The sequence below is a fragment of the Amblyomma americanum genome, chromosome 6, assembly GCF_052857255.1.
Source record: "Amblyomma americanum isolate KBUSLIRL-KWMA chromosome 6, ASM5285725v1, whole genome shotgun sequence".
NCBI lineage: Eukaryota > Metazoa > Arthropoda > Arachnida > Ixodida > Ixodidae > Amblyomma > Amblyomma americanum.
In genome coordinates, this window is record NC_135502.1 from 111951389 (window position 1) to 111972655 (window position 21267).

At 45.2% G+C, this 21267-nt stretch overlaps 1 protein-coding gene across 2 annotated transcripts; it reads left to right on the forward strand.

Moving 5' to 3' along the window:
* The first annotated feature begins 14804 nt into the window (after positions 1-14804).
* On the forward strand, positions 14805-20934 carry LOC144094927 (uncharacterized). Of its 2 annotated transcripts, none has more exons than XM_077628795.1 (5): positions 14805-14989; positions 15264-15347; positions 17916-18014; positions 18533-18609; positions 20721-20934. In XM_077628795.1, the coding sequence occupies exons 1-5, from the start codon at positions 14860-14862 to the stop codon at positions 20796-20798; spliced, it is 468 nt and encodes a 155-aa protein (XP_077484921.1). In that variant the 5' UTR covers positions 14805-14859; the 3' UTR covers positions 20799-20934. The 2 variants fall into 2 exon arrangements, with proteins under 2 accessions (XP_077484921.1, XP_077484922.1); XM_077628796.1 differs by having other exon boundaries at positions 20781-20934.
* Positions 20935-21267: the final 333 nt, after the last annotated feature.

Sequence of the window (21267 nt, forward strand, 5' to 3'; positions counted from 1 at the left end):
TGTTCACTGCCTCTCGAGTTGCTTCTCCTGGTCCAGTTTCATGTAAATCTCTTTTCCCGTCTCCTACACTTTCTCTCTCACGGTGGAGAGGATGGGAGAGTAACCCATCAGTTGGCACAATGGTAGCACCAGATTGCTGGCCCATCTTCTTGGCACAGTACAGAAGTATGTGTTTATGAACCTCATGTTGTTGAAGAAGCATTCACAATTGAGTTCTATATTACTGAAGATTGTAAAAGCTGCTGGATGCATAAAGATAAAGCAGGCCAGAAGACTAGAATGGCAACAGCAATGCAGTGTAGAAACACCAACGCATTGCAAATTAAACAAAATCCAGTTTTTATTCAGCTTACTGATGCCATCATGCTTGCTTGCAAAGAACAGATTTTGTTTGAAGAGGCGCCACATAACGATTAGGACGGCCATAGCAGTCTCATGCTGAAATCTATCTTGGTGCGACTAGGGGTAGAGCATTCTGGCGGTTGGTCACAGGCATTATTTTGAATTCTCGCTTCCTATGCTACACAGCAAATTGGCAGAAAAAAAAAACTGTCTCATTAATTACTGTGCATTCGTCAATGTGGTTGGTTGCATTGAGGCATAATTCTGGAATAAATTCTTTTCACCTTTTGGAAATGGACCAAAGACAAAAGAAACACACACTATGCAGATGACTGATTTGTCATTGCTGATCCTATCTTCACTCTTATTCTTTGTGCCCATTGTTTACTCCTTATTCTTAATTATTTATGTGTTATTTTTATTGATTGTTATTCTATGCTTAATCTTATTCTTTGCTCCAGGCCTGTGTCCTGAAGGTAGGGTGAATGCAATTCAAATATTAAACAGCCAGCTCACTAACTGCGATGATGGCACTGGTGAACTGTGTGCCTGTCATTTGTAATGTTACTGTAATGTCATAACTGGCCCAGCTATGCCTACTTCAGAACAAGGCCCTCTCCCAGATCCCTCCATTTAACCCTGTTCTGAGCCACCTGCAGCCACCTTAGCCCTGTAGACTCCCCAATATAGTCTGCTGCTTACCTGACTGTTGGTGCCCTTTTGTATGTCTGCATTCGCCTGTGTTACCCAAGGATCTCTCGGGTAATGTCACTGCATGATAGATTGTAATTAGAGCTTGCTCCTCTGTGAATTTTTTGGTGTGAATAACGCGCTACACACTAACAAAATGACAAATGGAAGAACAGGAGACACAGGACAAGCGCGCACTAACAACTGAAGTTTATTCTGGTACGAGGGTACAGAAATACATTCCGTCACATGCAAGCAATCAATTCATTGTCAACAGCTGTGTGTTCTTCCAGTTGTCGTTTTGTTAGTGTGTAGCGCGTTATTCGCACCAAATGTATAACCAACTAGCCCACATTGCTGCCTTGCCTCTGTGAATATTGAACAGATCTGGCCGCTCATGCTTTGCTATGCCGTGCTGCGAGTGAGTTGGTACAGTGCAGTAAGTATGCCTTGCAAACATGGGTGCAAAATTATATTAACAGTGAAATATGCAATGGAACCATCTTTTCTAAGTTTTCGCTTTGGACCAAAGTCATCTTTTGTGTTCCTAAAATGGTTTTGCCTTTCTATCATTGACTCAAGGCTGATCTTACAAATTATATCCTGAATAAGGAATAAGTGGGCATCATTTGTAGTGTACGGTGATTGCACTTTTATTTTTGCCCTGTACACCGTGTGTTTTCAGAATTACAATTCCATTACTCTTTCTGCTAATGTATGGCACCATTCAGTTCGAGCTGAAATTCTTTTTCCTATATCACCGTGTATGCATTGTTCTTTTGTTTTCTGATTCCAACTTGAATTTAGTCTTAGCAAGATGAAAAATGGACGCATTTTTAAGCCGGCTCTCTCTATCATCCATGGCTTTTTTCCTTCCTCCCTGTCTTTGCACTGCTTTTCCGTTTTTCAGTCATGCTGAACCAACTAGCCCAATGCTCAACGTTTGTGAGCAAGCCAAGGGATTTGCCACTGCTCCTGTAGTGTGCAGGTAGGTTGAGAGACCATGGTCCTGAGCATAAATGGGTTGCATCCACCCACCCATGCTCTAACCTGTGTATGGTGTGCATTATGTACCCTTCTTTGTCTTTCTCTTTCCGCTCTTCACCTCCGTCGTCCCTTCCTCCTCCTGGTGTAGTTCAGGCTTGTACACAGTGTGAAGCAATCTACATTGCCTTCACTCTCTCCATAGCTTTCTTCTCACTACAAAGAGGACTGTGTTTCATTAAAAATGTCTGCACTGAGCTGAGGGGTCTCCATCACTCTCATATTCCTAATTCCTGTTTATCTCCACATTCCTGACGTGATACCTGCGATCTTGTGATCAAGCCCAAAGCACTACAGCATTCTGGCAGATGGAACAGGCTAAGTTGTGAGCTTTGCAGGTTGTGTTAGTGCCTGAAAGAAGATGACTTCTTTGGCTTTCAGCTATGGGTTCTCCCTGTTGATTCAAATTCCTTGTCCTCTGTTTCTCTTGAATAGCTTCTTCACCTTCTGTTGTTCTGTGTGTGACATGCATGCTGCCTTCGAGACCATCAAATGGTGCCTGAAGTGGTTTCTGAAATATTTCCACAGTCATGGTGAGTTGAATAATAACAATAATAATTGGTTTTTTGGGGAAAGGAAATGGCGCAGTATCTGTCTCGTATATCGTTGGACACCTGAACCTGTAAGGGAAGGGATAATGGAAGGAGTGAAAGAAGAAAGGAAGAAGAGGTGCCGTAGTGGAGGGCTCCGGAATAATTTGGACCACCTGGGGATCTTTAACGTGCACTGACATCGCACAGCACACGGGCGCCTTAGCGTTTTTCCTCCATAAAAATGCAGCCGCCGCGGTCGGGTATGCAGTCAGCTTACTTTGCTGCTCCAGGACACGACGCTATTATGGATCCATTCATCAGATTAAGTTTGGAGATGGCGTCCAGCACTAGTGGTGAGTGCTTCTCTCACCACAGTGTTTTGTTATGACTCTCTGCATCAAAGCATACTCTGAGCTGATAAGGCTTCTCTCTTATATCTTGTTTTGGTCATGTTCCTTCACCCGGCTCTCCGTGCACTTTCTAGAGCTTTTCCTTTATATCTTTCAGGTGCAGCTTGCTAATTTCGTTTCAGAATGATAATGTTTATTTATTTTATTAAGCTTTCAAGACAGTCGCAGATCTAGAGCAAGTAACATTTTTCTTCTTTGTGAAAAATCTTGAAACAGTCAAGCGTGTGAAGTTCACAGTGGCACCGGCTGCACTCCTGACAGCTTACACTGTTTTAATGCTGTAGCATTGAAAGTCCCGTGTCGCAGAAAAGCTGGCATCAGTGTCATTGGCCACGGGCGATGGGCCACAGGAAAAATGCCTACCGTGGCAGCTGGCAGATCAATTAATAATTGTTTGCAAGAGGCTGCTTGGGAAGAGCAACGTTGGCTCACCGCCTTGGGGTCGGTGAGCTGGGGTACCTTGTCAACTTGGCTGGTGCCGGAGATGATTCCTTCTGGTCTTCCCGAGTGGCTACCACGAGCTGGGTGTTACCCGGTGCCTGGACATTGCCGGGCCTGTGGGTGGTGTCAGCTCGGGGCTGACGGTCGCCGAATTCTGTCGTGCTGCGCGAGTAATTTTTTTTGATGGTCCATTGGGTTCTTCGGAAGGGCGCAGACCCTTCCAAACGTTGTTGTTCGGCGGTGATGTAGAAAGATGTGCAGCTGAAGGTCAAAGAGGGAATATATTTACAGGATGTACAAGGGCAAACTGCGTTACAAGTTGAGTCACACAGACAGTGAATCTTCAACTTAGAAAGACAATTCTCACACAGAGAGACACTCGCTACAAGCCCTTACTCATCGACCCGAGGTTAGAGTCTAGGGTTGTCGAATTACGTGCCACTGCACGGAGCCTCTAGCTCAACTAGACAGGAGTGCTCTCCAATGATTTTACATGCAATTTTAAAGCTTTTGCAAACAAAGAAGTTAGGGCGATCATATTTCGAGGCCCGCCCTAAGCTTCGATAACCAATGCAGGTAGCCACGGCCCCTGAAGGTTGGACCCAACTTCGAGCCCGGGGCGTGGCTAAAAAGGAAAAGGAACACATACCAAAAACATTCTGAAAACCCTCTCACCTGTGCGTCGCCTCTTGAAGGATGAAAAGTTTTTTTTTTTCAGCTAATTGGCGGGACCACTAATCTACTAGCTCGCCGCAGGAATGTCAGATGGCGGAGACCCGCGATGCTTCGGTGCCATCGAGAATGCCAAAAAAATGGGGGCCCATCACGGAATGCGACGCGGTTTGCATATTTCCGTAGACGCGCAGTATGGCAATCTGCCGCCGTGGGAGTGCTGCCTAAGACCAAGCGGCACCACGTGCTCGTTGTGTGCGCCTTGCATGCTTTCTTGGGGCGCTTAACAAAGCTAGGAGTCTTCGACCCTCACAGCGGTGCTGTCAAGCGGCAAATGATTCCTGTGTCTTTGCTGCTGTTTGCGGGAGAGGGGCACGCAGGTAGGGGGGAGCTCGGAGCTTCACTGAGAGCCCTCCACGCGGACCGGAGGCTCACAGTGACCGCAAGCTAAGGGGGGAAAAAAATGTATGCGTTGATGAAGCGCGGCGTTACAATAGCCTTAAGGTTTTGTAATATGCACGTGTTGGGTGACAAGGTTTTTTCGTGTTTGCTTTCTAGCTCTTTTTGTTTTTACACTTGAAGGCACGGATCTAGGGCTACTGTACATCTTGTTGCACATGGTTGACATTATGGTCTATTTTTATGCTCATGTCTCTTCCGAAAAATAAACAGTTGCTGGTAGCACTTCGTCGTGTGTGTGTGTGTTTCGTGCCAGTTAGCGCGTTCCAACACCTTACGATGAAATATCAACCAGCCTCCCTAGTAGGTCTTCAAGTTGGGAGACAGCCACTTTCCCCTCTCTAGGCCTGTGTACTGTGCACAATTTTTATTCTATTTATTTCATTACCATTAGGGCTCAAGGGCATTACAGAAAGGAGTGGGTTACATACGAAAGTGAAACAAAAATACAGCAGTATATAAACATATAAATCAAAATAAATGAGTGTCACAAGAAATGAAGAAAGGTTACATCAGAACAGTAAATAAGAGAGACTAGAAAAATAAGATAAGCATAGAAGGCATAACAACAACTTTTGTAAACATTAAAAAAAAATGGTACCACTCTAAAAAAGCATCAACATGCACATATACAGAAAAAGAACAGGAACTGTTTTTTAAAAAAATTGGCTGGATCAGGAAATTAACTATAAAGATTTTTCCCTGGCCGTTGCATATGTACAAACATGTAAAGGTTCCTCAACGACAAACATTCATTAAAATATTTGTCCTCTACTTGCTAATTTCATGCCTTTACGTTTTTCATATCAGCGGCATGCACTGCTTTGCTGGTTTCAGACTGATATAGTTTTATACTTCGTGGGATATTTTCTTCACTTATTAAATACGCAAAAACATGGAAGCATTGGTATCAGTTATGTCTGCCACGAGTGAACAATAAGGGGATACATAGTTGGTATGACTTGATTACAAGAAATAAAACTGACCAGGGGACAAGACACAGAAGAGAAGCAAACAGGACGAGCTCGTCCTGTTTCCTTCCCTGCTGTCTTGTCCCCTGCTCAGTCTTATGTTTTGTAATCATGTCTGCCATGATTTTAAGACATACGAATACATTCTTTTATTTTAAAAAATACATATTTCACTTGTCTAGACAGTATGTAGCGTTATCTAATACACAATGGCATTGCAATGGAAATGCAGTTATTATTGTTGCGTTTGAGCCTTCCACAAATTCTATGAGAAGGCCGTGCTGCAACATGAGCACCCCCCCCTCCCCTTAACAAAATTTCTGGCTACGCCACTGTCCTGCGGGTCTCAGCTGTGAGGGAACACATCAGTACTGTGTCTTGTCCCCTCTTCTCCTTTTTGGCTTCGTGCCATTGCGCTGGTTTACAAAGAATAATAACACTTATTGCCTTTGCACGGTGCATAAAAATAGTGCACTACAATTTGTGCCGTGCTAAAATAGTCACTGTAGTGTAGTAACTTGTAGGATACAGTAACTCGTCAGAAGTGGATTTAGAATGCATCATTTTCAGGTACTGCACATATGCAAGCGTGGTGTAAAACTGCAGTACAGGAAGAAAGAAGCTAATGAAACAATTCATTCATCCCAAGTGCGTCTGTCTGTCTGTTGTTGCCAGGAAGGAAGAAAAGGAAAGTGCACAGGCCTGCTCACTGGCTCTAGCCGAGCCACAATCGCTACCACGTGCAGATAGTAGGAGAGTTGAAAGATGGGATAGAAAGACAGGATAGTAAAGAGGCGCTAAAGACGAGGCCGATCCCTGAGGTAGTGCAATACCAGGCCAACCGATGGCGGGAGTGAAGCATCCTTCAAACTCTCCGCCACATTTCCAAAAATAAGTCCAACTGAACCCGTAACAGATACTCTACGGGGTCCGGACATTATTTGGAATTGCCCCCGGATCTAACGAGAAGGGTTCAGCTTAAGTTAAGGACAACACGGCAAGCCAGGTAAAGAAAAATTATAGGTGTAACGTTAAGAGACTGGAAGCGGGCAGAGTGGGTAAGGGAACAAGCGCGTGTTAATGACATCCTAGTTGAAATCAAGAGGAAGAAATGGGCTTGGGCAGGGCATATAATGCAAAGGCAAGATAACCGCTGGTCGTTAAGGGTGACAGAGTGGATTCCAAGAGAAGGCAAGCGTAGCGGGGGCGGAGAAGGTTAGGTGGGCGGATGAGATTAAGAAGTCTGCAGGAATAGGGTGGGCGCAGCTCGCAAAGGACAGGGTTAATAGGAGACACATACGAGAGACCTTTGCCCTGCAGTGGGTGTAGTCAGGCTGATGATGATGCCCCCGGATCTATCGTCGAAATTTCTGATATTTCTGCATCCAAGTCTGCGTTCACTCTAACCTGCTGCTGTCATAAACCCAAGAAACGCTAGACTTCATTTTACCTCCATCAACAGCTACAACTCCACTTACTCTAGTCGGTTCTGGGGTACCACAGGGGAGCGTTCTTGGTCCACTCCTCTTTTTAATATATGTTAATGATTTACCTAACTCTGTGTCTTCTCAAGTTCAGCTCTTTGCTGATGACTATGTGATATACCGTAATATTGTTTCTATCACTGATCAACAATGTTTGCAAACTGACCTTGATGCAGTAACCTCATGGTGCACATCTTGGCTTATGCCGCTCAATACTTCTAAAACTAATCTTATGTCTATCACTTGCAGTTCTTGCATTCCCACAACTTATTTCTTAAATAACGATTCTTTCGAACTTGGAACTATTTACAAGTACCTCGGAAGTCACATGCATTCAAACTTAACATGGCTTAACCACATTAATCTGAATTTAGCGTCCGCCAACCTCTGACTCGGCCCGCTAAAGCATAACCTCAGACTGGCTCCCTCGCACCTGAAGAAAGTTAAGTTCATAACAGTCATTTGTCCGAAGATGAATATGCATCAGCCATCTGGGATCCTGACCAAGCCTACCTCATAGCTAACATTGAGTCCTTGCAGAACCATGCTGCGCGTTTTGTTTTTTCACACTACTCACATGCTACCAGCGTCACTGCTTTAAAAAATCGCGGTGAATTAGAAGGCTTGTCTCACTGCCATAAACTATCACGACTACCACTTTTCTATTAACTGCATCACCATCCATCTCCTCACCACGATTCTTTCCAATCGCCATCAGCCTTCTTTCCGCGGCTCAACCATCCCCACAAAGTTAAACGCATCAAGTGTCGTTCGTCTGCATTTGCCAAGTCAATCATGCCACGCACTATCATGGAGCGGAACAATTTACCAGCACATAGAGCCATTGAATCTAACGCCTCCGCATTTTTTGATCTCATCCGCAGAGACGTTGGCATTTGAAATGTTTCCAGTTTCCATGTTTTCTATTTGCTGTACTTTTGCGATTACTTCTGTTCTTATCGTGCCTTATACGTACACTGTATTATTCTTAATTTCTGTTATGCCTTATCATTTTCTTTAAACCTATAATTTGTATTGTATTGTTTCCTATTGCCTGTTTCTTTATTTACTCTCTGGTGCTTAATTATATTCTCATGTTATACCTTACCTGTTTTTGCTCCTTTGCTTGTTAATTATGCTCTTTATACAAGTTTTTTACAGTGACCCTTCCCCCCCTATGTTACATCCTCAAAGGAGCACCTTTAGCTTTACCCCTCATGTAAAGCCCACACCCAAGGGCCCTTGAGGTATTTCAGTTAATTTCCTGATCCAGCCAATCTTTTTAAAAAACAGTTCCTGTTCTTGTTCTGTATATGTGCATGTTGATGCTTTTTTAGTGTGGTACCATTTTTTTTTAATGTTTACAAAAGTTGTTGTTATGCCTTCTATGCTTATCTTATTTTTCTAGTCTCTCTTATTTACTGTTCTGATGTAACCTTTCTTCATTTCTTGTGACACTCATTTATTTTGATTTATATGTTTATATACTGCTGTATTTTTGTTTCACTTTCATATGTAACCCACTCCTTTCTGTAATGCCCTTGAGCCCTAATGGTAATGAAATAAATAGAATAAAAATTGTGCACAGTACACAGGCCTAGAGAGGGGAAAGTGGCTGTCTCCCAACTTGAAGACCTACTAGGGAGGCTGGTTGATATTTCATCGTAAGGTGTTGGAACGCGCTAACTGGCACGAAACACACACACACACGACGAAGTGCTACCAGCAACTGTTTATTTTTCGGAAGAGACATGAGCATAAAAATAGACCATAATGTCAACCATGTGCAACAAGATGTACAGTAGCCCTAGATCCGTGCCTTCAAGTGTAAAAACAAAAAGAGCTAGAAAGCAAACACGAAAAAACCTTGTCACCCAACACGTGCATATTACAAAACCTTAAGGCTATTGTAACGCCGCGCTTCATCAACGCATACATTTTTTTCCCCCCTTAGCTTGCGGTCACTGTGAGCCTCCGGTCCGTGTGGAGGGCTCTCAGTGAAGCTCCGAGCTCCCCCCTACCTGCGTGCCCCTCTCCCGCAAACAGCAGCAAAGACACAGGAATCATTTGCCGCTTGACAGCACCGCTGTGAGGGTCGAAGACTCCTAGCTTTGTTAAGCGCCCCAAGAAAGCACGCAAGGCGCACACAACGAGCACGTGGTGCCGCTTGGTCTTAGGCAGCACTCCCACGGCGGCAGATCGCCATACTGCGCGTCTACGGAAATATGCGAACCGCGTCGCATTCCGTGATGGGCCCCCATTTTTTTGGCATTCTCGATGGCACCGAAGCGTCGCGGGTATCCCCCATCTGACATTCCTGCGGCGAGCTAGTAGATTAGTGGTCCCGCTAATTAGCTGAAAAAAAAAAACTTTTCATCCTTCAAGAGGCGACGCGCAGGTGAGAGGGTTTTCAGAATGTTTTTGGTATGTGTTCCTTTTCCTTTTTAGCCACGCCCCGGGCTCGAAGTTGGGTCCAACCTTCAGGGGCCGTGGCTACCTGCATTGGTTATCGAAGCTTAGGGCGGGCCTCGAAATATGATCGCCCTAACTTCTTTGTTTGCAAAAGCTTTAAAATTGCATGTAAAATCATTGGAGAGCACTCCTGTCTAGTTGAGCTAGAGGCTCCGTGCAGTGGCACGTAATTCGACAACCCTAGACTCTAACCTCGGGTCGATGAGTAAGGGCTTGTAGCGAGTGTCTCTCTGTGTGAGAATTGTCTTTCTAAGTTGAAGATTCACTGTCTGTGTGACTCAACTTGTAACGCAGTTTGCCCTTGTACATCCTGTAAATATATTCCCTCTTTGACCTTCAGCTGCACATCTTTCTACATCACCGCCGAACAACAACGTTTGGAAGGGTCTGCGCCCTTCCGAAGAACCCAATGGACCATCAAAAAAAATTACTCGCGCAGCACGACAGAATTCGGCGACCGTCAGCCCCGAGCTGACACCACCCACAGGCCCGGCAATGTCCAGGCACCGGGTAACACCCAGCTCGTGGTAGCCACTCGGGAAGACCAGAAGGAATCATCTCCGGCACCAGCCAAGTTGACAAGGTACCCCAGCTCACCGACCCCAAGGCGGTGAGCCAACGTTGCTCTTCCCAAGCAGCCTCTTGCAAACAATTATTAATTGATCTGCCAGCTGCCACGGTAGGCATTTTTCCTGTGGCCCATCGCCCGTGGCCAATGACACTGATGCCAGCTTTTCTGCGACACGGGACTTTCAATGCTACAGCATTAAAACAGTGTAAGCTGTCAGGAGTGCAGCCGGTGCCACTGTGAACTTCACACGCTTGACTGTTTCAAGATTTTTCACAAAGAAGAAAAATGTTACTTGCTCTAGATCTGCGACTGTCTTGAAAGCTTAATAAAATAAATAAACATTATCATTCTGAAACGAAATTAGCAAGCTGCACCTGAAAGATATAAAGGAAAAGCTCTAGAAAGTGCACGGAGAGCCGGGTGAAGGAACATGACCAAAACAAGATATAAGAGAGAAGCCTTATCAGCTCAGAGTATGCTTTGATGCAGAGAGTCATAACAAAACACTGTGGTGAGAGAAGCACTCACCACTAGTGCTGGACGCCATCTCCAAACTTAATCTGATGAATGGATCCATAATAGCGTCGTGTCCTGGAGCAGCAAAGTAAGCTGACTGCATACCCGACCGCGGCGGCTGCATTTTTATGGAGGAAAAACGCTAAGGCGCCCGTGTGCTGTGCGATGTCAGTGCACGTTAAAGATCCCCAGGTGGTCCAAATTATTCCGGAGCCCTCCACTACGGCACCTCTTCTTCCTTTCTTCTTTCACTCCTTCCATTATCCCTTCCCTTACAGGTTCAGGTGTCCAACGATATACGAGACAGATACTGCGCCATTTCCTTTCCCCAAAAAACCAATTATTATTGTTATTATTCAACTCACCATGACTGTGGAAATATTTCAGAAACCACTTCAGGCACCATTTGATGGTCTCGAAGGCAGCATGCATGTCACACACAGAACAACAGAAGGTGAAGAAGCTATTCAAGAGAAACAGAGGACAAGGAATTTGAATCAACAGGGAGAACCCATAGCTGAAAGCCAAAGAAGTCATCTTCTTTCAGGCACTAACACAACCTGCAAAGCTCACAACTTAGCCTGTTCCATCTGCCAGAATGCTGTAGTGCTTTGGGCTTGATCACAAGATCGCAGGTATCACGTCAGGAATGTGGAGATAAACAGGAATTAGGAATATGAGAGTGATGGAGACCCCTCAGCTCAGTGCAGACATTTTTAATGAAACACAGTCCTCTTTGTAGTGAGAAGAAAGCTATGGAGAGAGTGAAGGCAATGTAGATTGCTTCACACTGTGTACAAGCCTGAACTACACCAGGAGGAGGAAGGGACGACGGAGGTGAAGAGCGGAAAGAGAAAGACAAAGAAGGGTACATAATGCACACCATACACAGGTTAGAGCATGGGTGGGTGGATGCAACCCATTTATGCTCAGGACCATGGTCTCTCAACCTACCTGCACACTACAGGAGCAGTGGCAAATCCCTTGGCTTGCTCACAAACGTTGAGCATTGGGCTAGTTGGTTCAGCATGACTGAAAAACGGAAAAGCAGTGCAAAGACAGGGAGGAAGGAAAAAAGCCATGGATGATAGAGAGAGCCGGCTTAAAAATGCGTCCATTTTTCATCTTGCTAAGACTAAATTCAAGTTGGAATCAGAAAACAAAAGAACAATGCATACACGGTGATATAGGAAAAAGAATTTCAGCTCGAACTGAATGGTGCCATACATTAGCAGAAAGAGTAATGGAATTGTAATTCTGAAAACACACGGTGTACAGGGCAAAAATAAAAGTGCAATCACCGTACACTACAAATGATGCCCACTTATTCCTTATTCAGGATATAATTTGTAAGATCAGCCTTGAGTCAATGATAGAAAGGCAAAACCATTTTAGGAACACAAAAGATGACTTTGGTCCAAAGCGAAAACTTAGAAAAGATGGTTCCATTGCATATTTCACTGTTAATATAATTTTGCACCCATGTTTGCAAGGCATACTTACTGCACTGTACCAACTCACTCGCAGCACGGCATAGCAAAGCATGAGCGGCCAGATCTGTTCAATATTCACAGAGGCAAGGCAGCAATGTGGGCTAGTTGGTTATACATTTGGTGCGAATAACGCGCTACACACTAACAAAACGACAACTGGAAGAACACACAGCTGTTGACAATGAATTGATTGCTTGCATGTGACGGAATGTATTTCTGTACCCTCGTACCAGAATAAACTTCAGTTGTTAGTGCGCGCTTGTCCTGTGTCTCCTGTTCTTCCATTTGTCATTTTGTTAGTGTGTAGCGCGTTATTCACACCAAAAAATTCACAGAGGAGCAAGCTCTAATTACAATCTATCATGCAGTGACATTACCCGAGAGATCCTTGGGTAACACAGGCGAATGCAGACATACAAAAGGGCACCAACAGTCAGGTAAGCAGCAGACTATATTGGGGAGTCTACAGGGCTAAGGTGGCTGCAGGTGGCTCAGAACAGGGTTAAATGGAGGGATCTGGGAGAGGGCCTTGTTCTGAAGTAGGCATAGCTGGGCCAGTTATGACATTACAGTAACATTACAAATGACAGGCACACAGTTCACCAGTGCCATCATCGCAGTTAGTGAGCTGGCTGTTTAATATTTGAATTGCATTCACCCTACCTTCAGGACACAGGCCTGGAGCAAAGAATAAGATTAAGCATAGAATAACAATCAATAAAAATAACACATAAATAATTAAGAATAAGGAGTAAACAATGGGCACAAAGAATAAGAGTGAAGATAGGATCAGCAATGACAAATCAGTCATCTGCATAGTGTGTGTTTCTTTTGTCTTTGGTCCATTTCCAAAAGGTGAAAAGAATTTATTCCAGAATTATGCCTCAATGCAACCAACCACATTGACGAATGCACAGTAATTAATGAGACAGTTTTTTTTTTCTGCCAATTTGCTGTGTAGCATAGGAAGCGAGAATTCAAAATAATGCCTGTGACCAACCGCCAGAATGCTCTACCCCTAGTCGCACCAAGATAGATTTCAGCATGAGACTGCTATGGCCGTCCTAATCGTTATGTGGCGCCTCTTCAAACAAAATCTGTTCTTTGCAAGCAAGCATGATGGCATCAGTAAGCTGAATAAAAACTGGATTTTGTTTAATTTGCAATGCGTTGGTGTTTCTACACTGCATTGCTGTTGCCATTCTAGTCTTCTGGCCTGCTTTATCTTTATGCATCCAGCAGCTTTTACAATCTTCAGTAATATAGAACTCAATTGTGAATGCTTCTTCAACAACATGAGGTTCATAAACACATACTTCTGTACTGTGCCAAGAAGATGGGCCAGCAATCTGGTGCTACCATTGTGCAAACTGATGGGTTACTCTCCCATCCTCTCCACCGTGAGAGAGAAAGTGTAGGAGACGGGAAAAGAGATTTACATGAAACTGGACCAGGAGAAGCAACTCGAGAGGCAGTGAACAGACAATAATGCATTAGTTGATAGCAAGAAGCGCAGCTGCCTAAATCCCTAACTACATGCCAACACATCTCTATGGATCGCATTCAGGGAGAGAATTTATGTACACACTGTTGAGAAAGTTTTAACACCGTATTTAAAGAATATGTCAACAGTAGAGAAATTTCAAACATCCTCCTTTCACTATAAATGCCACACGCAATGATTAGCCTAATTGGAGAAGTGCACCTAGTAGTTTGGGCCAAACGTTATTTTTTTTTTTTTTCATAGTAGTTCATAGTAGTGCTCCAGTCAAAACACGGAAATGTGTATCTGCAAAATTCACAAGTGAATTCAGGCCTGTTACCACCTGACCGCACACAACTGCTTCCTCCTGAGACCTGGCAATTCGCGACACCTTCCTGAAGAGCAATACACCACACATGCACACATGAAACTACATCTGTTCTACCTTTCAGAGCTGCCCTAGGCGCTATTGCCCGTAAGCTGATAAGTTCGTCAACAGTGGAGTCATCAAAAAGTTCATCAACAGTGGAGAAAAAAAAATGCACATGTACAGAACCGCTAACCCCACCAGCTCAATCAACACGTTGTAGCCGCTGTGCAAAGCCTCAGGCACTGAGGCACAGACCTGAGGAGAAAAAAAAAAACAAATCTCACGCCCACATTGGACCGTATCCATTAGGCTGACAGCGTTGCAACGATCAGCGCAAAATTATGTGCGTCGATATTGAAGGCCAGCTTCGCCACTCGAAAGCAAAGTACGCGCATTAAATTGAGCGCGCTTTTCAAACAAGCGGCTACGGGGCGGTTCGTCGCAGCAAATTATGAATAGCGCTCGCGCTATGTTTCACGGCCTGCAATTTAGATCGAGACCTGCGAAGTCTCAGCACTATATTCGCGCGTTTGGGGAGACTCAACATACTTCCACACAACAACGCGACCATACGGACCACCAACAAAACTTCCGTCAAAAAAAAAAAAGAATACTACAATGTGGCCAGATGAGTGTTCGGATCCTGCTAAACTCTGCACTGGCTGTGTGATCATTTGTAATCACTTGTTTGTAATTACTGGACGAATGTGAACTAATATTCATCGCAAAACGTTATGAAAAGATGTACTAACTCCGTGATAGTCAACTTAAACTGATTATGCGTGCCTAAGCTGTATAATTGTTACATGAAGCGCTAAGCGCTCACGCAGACGACAGCCTTTCCGAGTGGCGGTTAACGCGCAGAAGTGGAGAGAGATCTTTGCTGAGACTTTCGTGCGTTGACTGGAATGGCGAGCGAAGACGACTTTGCAAAATTTCGTCACTATTTCACGGACGAAGAATGGAAGGGCCTTTCGGAATGCATGAAGACGGCGGACTCGAACCTCAAAAAGAAGTTCGAGCTGATGCTGAATCTGGGTGAGTGAACTCTTTTGTACTGCCTTCCTTCGGAGCTGCGTCTTTGAAAGCGCGAATTGCTTTAAAAGTTCTCTGCGATTAATATAGTTTAAGGCTACCAGAATGACGCAATTTTCAAAAAACGCAGCAACTGTGCATATTAGAAAATTTGTGGGGCCAGAATCAACGGCTGAGTCGCACACCACGACAGACATCAATTATTGCTAGCATAAAAGGAGATACAAACAGAAAAAGTCTTGCGCATAAAAGATGACTCTTACCTGCATATTTACAGGACTGAAGCCAGTGCTTCCTGAATTTATGAAACCAAAACCGGCCCCAGCTAAACCTGCTAAACCTGCAACAAAGTCCAATTCCCGTAAGTATACAAAGAGCTGTCACAGTGTCAGGTGCTGAGATAATTCTTTCTTTTATTTTTACGGCCAGTTTCTTGCTTCATATGCTGATGGAAAGATGCACGTCTCTGCCTCAGTTGCATCTCGGAGCGATATCGCAGAGGTCCGTGACCCTGTATACGCTTAGAATGAGTTTTGTTCGACCTAGAACAGATGTTGGATAATATGTTCAACCAATATTTTGTTGCAGTTGAGAAAACACCTTTTCAGATTAGACGGTCGTGACAAGTTGTTAGTGCGAGCTGCTCGTTTCGATAGGCAAATGATAATAAATACAGCGTACGACGCAGTTAATTGCGCGCCGTAGAATGCTTTTCTCAGCTAAACTGGTGACTTGTTCGAGCTCAAATTCCGCACATAAATGGCAGCAGCTCGGTACAATTGTTTCATGATACATTTGTGTGATGTAATTGCCTGAATCGGTAAAAAAAAAGAAGTCGGATATTTGCATCGTCTGTGGCGACGAGGAAACGAAACTAGCCGTTATCTCAGTAAATGTACTAGTAGCGCCATCTCGTTTGGCAGATGTGGAGATTCGGCAAAGGAGGCGGGTGGGGATGGTTTGCGGGAGATTTGAACACGTTTTTTTTTTTCAACTGCTTTGGTAATGATGACAAAAACTTAATTTGGCCAAAATTCCACTAAATTTCAAGTCTTTTGTAAAATAAAAAAGACGGAATTAAGTGGAATTACATTGCCGAATATTCGAATATCGAATATTCTTTGCCGGAATTTCTTTGCCGAATTTAGTGGAATTCTTTGTTGAATATCCACCATTTCTCTCCGAAATTTGAGCTCGAACAACTCATCAGTTTAGCTGAGAAAAGCATTCTACGGCACGCGTTTAATTGTGCGACAGTCTGCATCATGTTACACAGCTACCTAAGTATGAGAGACGCCGTAGTGGAGGGCTCTGGAATAATATAGACCACCTACCTAGCTATAGGTTATTTAATATCGGGTGATATATCGACAGAACATGTGTGCGTATATGCATTTTGCCTCCATCAAAATGTGCTTCTACTTCGGTCGGGATTCAATCTCGCGTCCTTTACTGGGGCTCAACAACCAATTACCATTCACTGAGGGCCCCCAGTGGGTAAAATATAGTAGAAAAGACAATCGCGCGGCTGCGATAGGATCCGAACCCACGGCCGGCCCATATACATGCCGCGTATGGTGGTCCCACCTCACCTACAATAATGGTAGTCTAAAAAAACCTCGGGCCTTCTTAACCACATTCAGAGAATAAAACGAGATAGCATTTGGAATATCGCCCACACCAAAATATTGTTGTCGCCTGTGTTGTCGCCTGCCTCAGTCCCGTCCTGTTTTGCGGTTTTGCTCTTCATGATGTCATACCAACTGGCCTACACCAAAGTCCTTCTAAGTTATTCCAAAGGACCCCCAAATTTTGCGAGTAAGCCCATCCCATAAAAAGTATTAAAGTGGATTAGTGCGGATTAATGGGTCTCTATTAATTCGGATAGGTGGATTGGTGGGGATTATTGAGTGGATTGAGGTGGAAGATTGTGTCGCTATGATAATTCAGTGGAAGGTACTAGAAAATTCCTCAGATTTACACATTTGATGGTGCTGATGGCGTCGCGCCCCTCTTGACCAATCATTGAATTTCGTTACGGAGAAGCCCGGTGGTTTTCCCAAGACGACGACTTAATTTGGCATTGATAAATGGCACACACGCCCGTGCGCACACGCACACACACGCACGCACATCCGTTACCCTCGCGCGCACCCACCACACATACACAATTACAAATACACAGCCACCGGAAAGGGAAAACCATAGGCCATATACGTTCATTAATCTCTTGACTGAATGAGCTCCTTTGCACGGGTGGACTACTCTTCCTAGGAAATTGTTCCAGAGAAAAATGCGCGCACTCTTTTGCAAAAGTTTCGTGGAAATGCACGCGATACGGTTCCTTTTCCGTCAGTAGAAGTCGCTGCTCTAGTAACCAAATTCGGAGATTCTCGGTATGATTATGCGCCCGGCACAGAGCTGTTTTAACTACACGATGCATAAATTAGTGGCAGAATTTATAATCAAAGGGGCTCTGAAACGTACAGAACGCACACAGTAACAAACAGCCATTCAGAGATTTCGTACATCAAGTAAACACACCTTTTCCAATAAAAATTGGGCAGCTGCAAGTCCATTCACAGGATCAGGAAACGCTTCAGGCTATCAAGAAATGTGTCATGGTCAATCATAGACGCCACGAATTCCGATCGAAACTCACAAACTATCCTCCGAGCTTTCTCACAAACTTTCCTTTGAAACAGTTTTGAAACATGACTCAATTACTAGAGATTATATATGGCTTGATGTTTTACTGGGCTGGGGACTGCTGTTTGGTTTTTGTTCTCCTAATAGAGTGTAGTAAGTGACGCTTGATTGGTCTGGAGCATGTTTGTTTTTCTGCGCAAAATAGTAGCATTCCGTTAAAACTGCTTGATGCGCACGATTCTACAAGCCAGTCTTACAAATATCGTGGGGTGAAATGCAGCCTCGCCCGAGACGTCTTCCAGCGGGTCCCGCTACCCGAGACGCCAGCGAAAAGACATCAACTACATGGAATGCGAGAACTCGGACGAAGAATACCTATGTGAGTTGTCTGCTAAAGCCGGTTCCTGGCTTCCAACACGAGAATGGGAAATGCACACCTTATTGTAAAAGAGTCTTTTAGTGTTGCTCGTAAGGGGTGAACACATGAAATGCAGAGCGGCTTGTCTACAGCGTCAAGCGCTCTTAGCACAAACCTTCTTAGCTACTTACATGCTTCACTTTCTGGAGCGGCCAGTTGGGCAGCTTGTTATACGGTTAATGTATGTCGCACAAAAGGAGTGTTCTGATGAATTCATTTTTATCATGGCCTGAATGAGCCTAGGACACCCAGACACGGATATTTCACTCGCAAATTGTTTCCGCTGCAATCGGCGAGCAGTGCATATATATAATATCCCAATGGGCATTGAAACTCCCTTGGATGTCCTGTAGAAGTTCAAGATGTCTGCAGGGCGTCTGCAGAACGTCCAAGGAAGATTCAGTGCCCATTCTGATGTCGGCATCCGCGCACCTTTTTTTTTTTTTTCCTAAATCACGGTGCGGGTAATCTGCTTCCAGTTTGCGATGACTGCGGTGTCGACCATCCCGGCGACTGCCCCAAACACGGACCACTGACCCATGTCAAGGACGCAGAGGTGAGTGCAAGCACGCGAGCTTGACGAATTTGAAAAGCTGCCTTCAGACCGCGTTCGCATCTACCTCGTTTCGGCCGGCACATAGTGATCCGGTGAAAAATACGACAGCGAACTTGCCGAACGGAGATAGTGGTGCGTAGCATCAAAGCGTGCCTTCGTCCTATTGCAGTTCTCAAATATGGCAATTCTCTCTGCCTCCTTTCACCGCCTTTTTCATTCTATTCCTGACTGCGTGGTTCCGGTTCCCACCTTGATCGAGACCGTTCACTGCGCCTTTCTATTTGACTCCACCCGCATATCAGGCCTCCTTTTCATTATTTCATCACAGTGCAATGACTGCTTGATTCATGCAAACACAACTGATGAAGAGAGTTTTCGAGTCTGAAACTTCATCTCCAAAGAATATGGCAAGTGTGGTTTGTGTGTTTCCAGGGCTGTGGCCAATGGCATTGCAGAAAGGCAGCCTCAAACTGCTACGCCGTTCGCCAAGCACTTATGGAGAGGTCTTCCCAGCTATATTGAAGATAATAATCTCTTTTCCCCTTTTAGGCTCGGCTTTCGATCAGGTCTTTCTGCACACGACGCATTTCTTCTTATCAAACACGAAGTCCTCACGGGGATACCTCCTGGCGGAGAGCACCTTCTTCTAACACTTGAAATTATGGGCGCCTTCGACATTTCCAATTCTGCAATTCTGGAAGGTCTAAATCATATACACTGTGACTCTCGCATCTTTCAATATATCGCCACCTTCCTCACTGCCCGCACTGCCACGATAGGTATCGCATCTACTAGATAGTCTTCCTTCCAAGCACCTGAGAAGGGCACTCCACAAGGAGCTGTCCTATCACCACTGCTACTCAATAAACGCATGGCCCCTCTCGCCCACAAGCTCTCTACACTCTCTGAGACATCGGATATACCATCTATGCGGATGAAAACACCATCTGGTCAACCTGAGGATTCCTCGCCGCCAAAGAGCAAGCCTTACAAACAGCCATCAGTGTGGTCGAGCATTTTGTTCAGAGCAGCGGTATGCAGTGTGCACCGGAGAAATCGGAAATCATCCGTGTTCATGGTCCCCGCTATCGTTCCCCTGGCCCAATCATAATCAAATTCACAACCGCCCTATCCATGCCCTATCCAACCCTAGCCATGAGTCGAATCCAGTATGGTCTCCCATATACCACAATATTGATCGCACCGCCGAGAGTAAGATCGATATCCTTATCCGTTATGCCCTCTTTAAAACAGCTCTGGGCCTTCCCATGTGTACATCCACCACTAGACTGGTTGCACTTTGGATTCACAACATGTTTGCGTAAATCCAGTAGGCTGTTCTGAACTCCCAACAGACTCGCCTCCTCACCACCTCGGCGGGTAGGGCCATCCTTTCAAGGATAGGCGACCCATGGCCCTGACCGGAGTTCTTCCAAATGCTGTCCGCTCACGCCTTTACATAGACCCTATCCCTCGCCATATGAAGCACGAGTCACAGGCCCCGCGCTGTCAGGCCCGCCTTCGCAGCCTCTGCAGGCCATACGGCGAAGACAGCTCTGCTATATATGTGGATGTTAATTCCTATGCGCAGCCCCACAGATATGCTTGCGCTGCTGTCAATCACGCCAACACCCCTTTTCTTGGAGCGTCCTTCACGGCACAGGATGCTGCAGCCGCAGAAGCCATTGCAATAGCCATCAGCATCGAAATGTGCGACACCCAACACCACGGCACTCACATTTTTATCCCAAGCAGCCTGCAGAGCCTAAACGAGAGGACCAGTCCCGGGCACGGCTCTCCGCATATTGGGCGGCCCTCTTCAGTATGATCACGTCATCACCTGGCGACATGCAGGTCTCGATGTCAATATTAGTGCAGATACCGTGTATAGCTCGAGATTACACCGACCGAGCAGGGCACCTTGAGTCTACTCTTTACCCCCTCTCAGCCCATTTTTCAACCTGCCTAGAGACCCTCCTCCTAAATAGGCGTCTCTACGCCCCGCCAGATAAGAATCTCCCTTGAGGATTCCTACCACCTAAGCCGCATCGAAACACTTACTTTCCCCAATCTCCACCACCTATACCGCATTCACCGAACATTATGCGCAGATACATGTCCCTGGTGTGGCGATATTCCCCCGTTCACGGACGTTACATGGATCTGCTCAGCTAAACCGAACCACTTGAAGCCGCACAACGCGGCTCTGGAGCAGTGGGAGGTGAAGCTGGCCAGCGGCACCCTGGGAGACCAGGAGGCGCTAGTCGTCATCGCCCAAGCGTCGGCGGAAGCCACTGGAGTCTTGAGCTGAGGAGCCCACCCCCAATCCGCTCCGGTCTTCTTTTTACAAATAAATGTTTATTATCTCTTTCTGCCATTGACGTCACTGTCGCTGCTGCCATTGAGGTGGAAGGTAAGGTGAACGCATCTGGTTTACACGCAGTAAAAGATGGTTCGGAGATCGCTGCGTTGGAAGCACGGCAGTGGCAAATGTTTAGATTCCATGTCGGTGAGGCCTAAATGTTTCTGGAATCTGTGTTTAAAAACCGATTAATTTCTAGACAGCGCTTCTTAACGTCACGAAAAAAAGTTGGAGAAAAAGCATTGTCGAGGAGAGAGATTAAAGCAGGTTAGGGACAAATAGCAAAAGGCAGAGCG

Bases quoted from the DNA above. Each gene is read 5' to 3' on its own strand.
- LOC144094927 (XM_077628795.1), top strand. From the start codon at position 14,860: ATGGCGAGCGAAGACGACTTTGCAAAATTTCGTCACTATTTCACGGAC. The intron at 15,348-17,915 runs GTAAGTATACAA...GGTGAAATGCAG, and splicing joins TGCAACAAAGTCCAATTCCC to CCTCGCCCGAGACGTCTTCC. The intron at 18,610-20,720 runs GTGAGTGCAAGC...CATTATGCGCAG, and splicing joins CCCATGTCAAGGACGCAGAG to ATACATGTCCCTGGTGTGGC.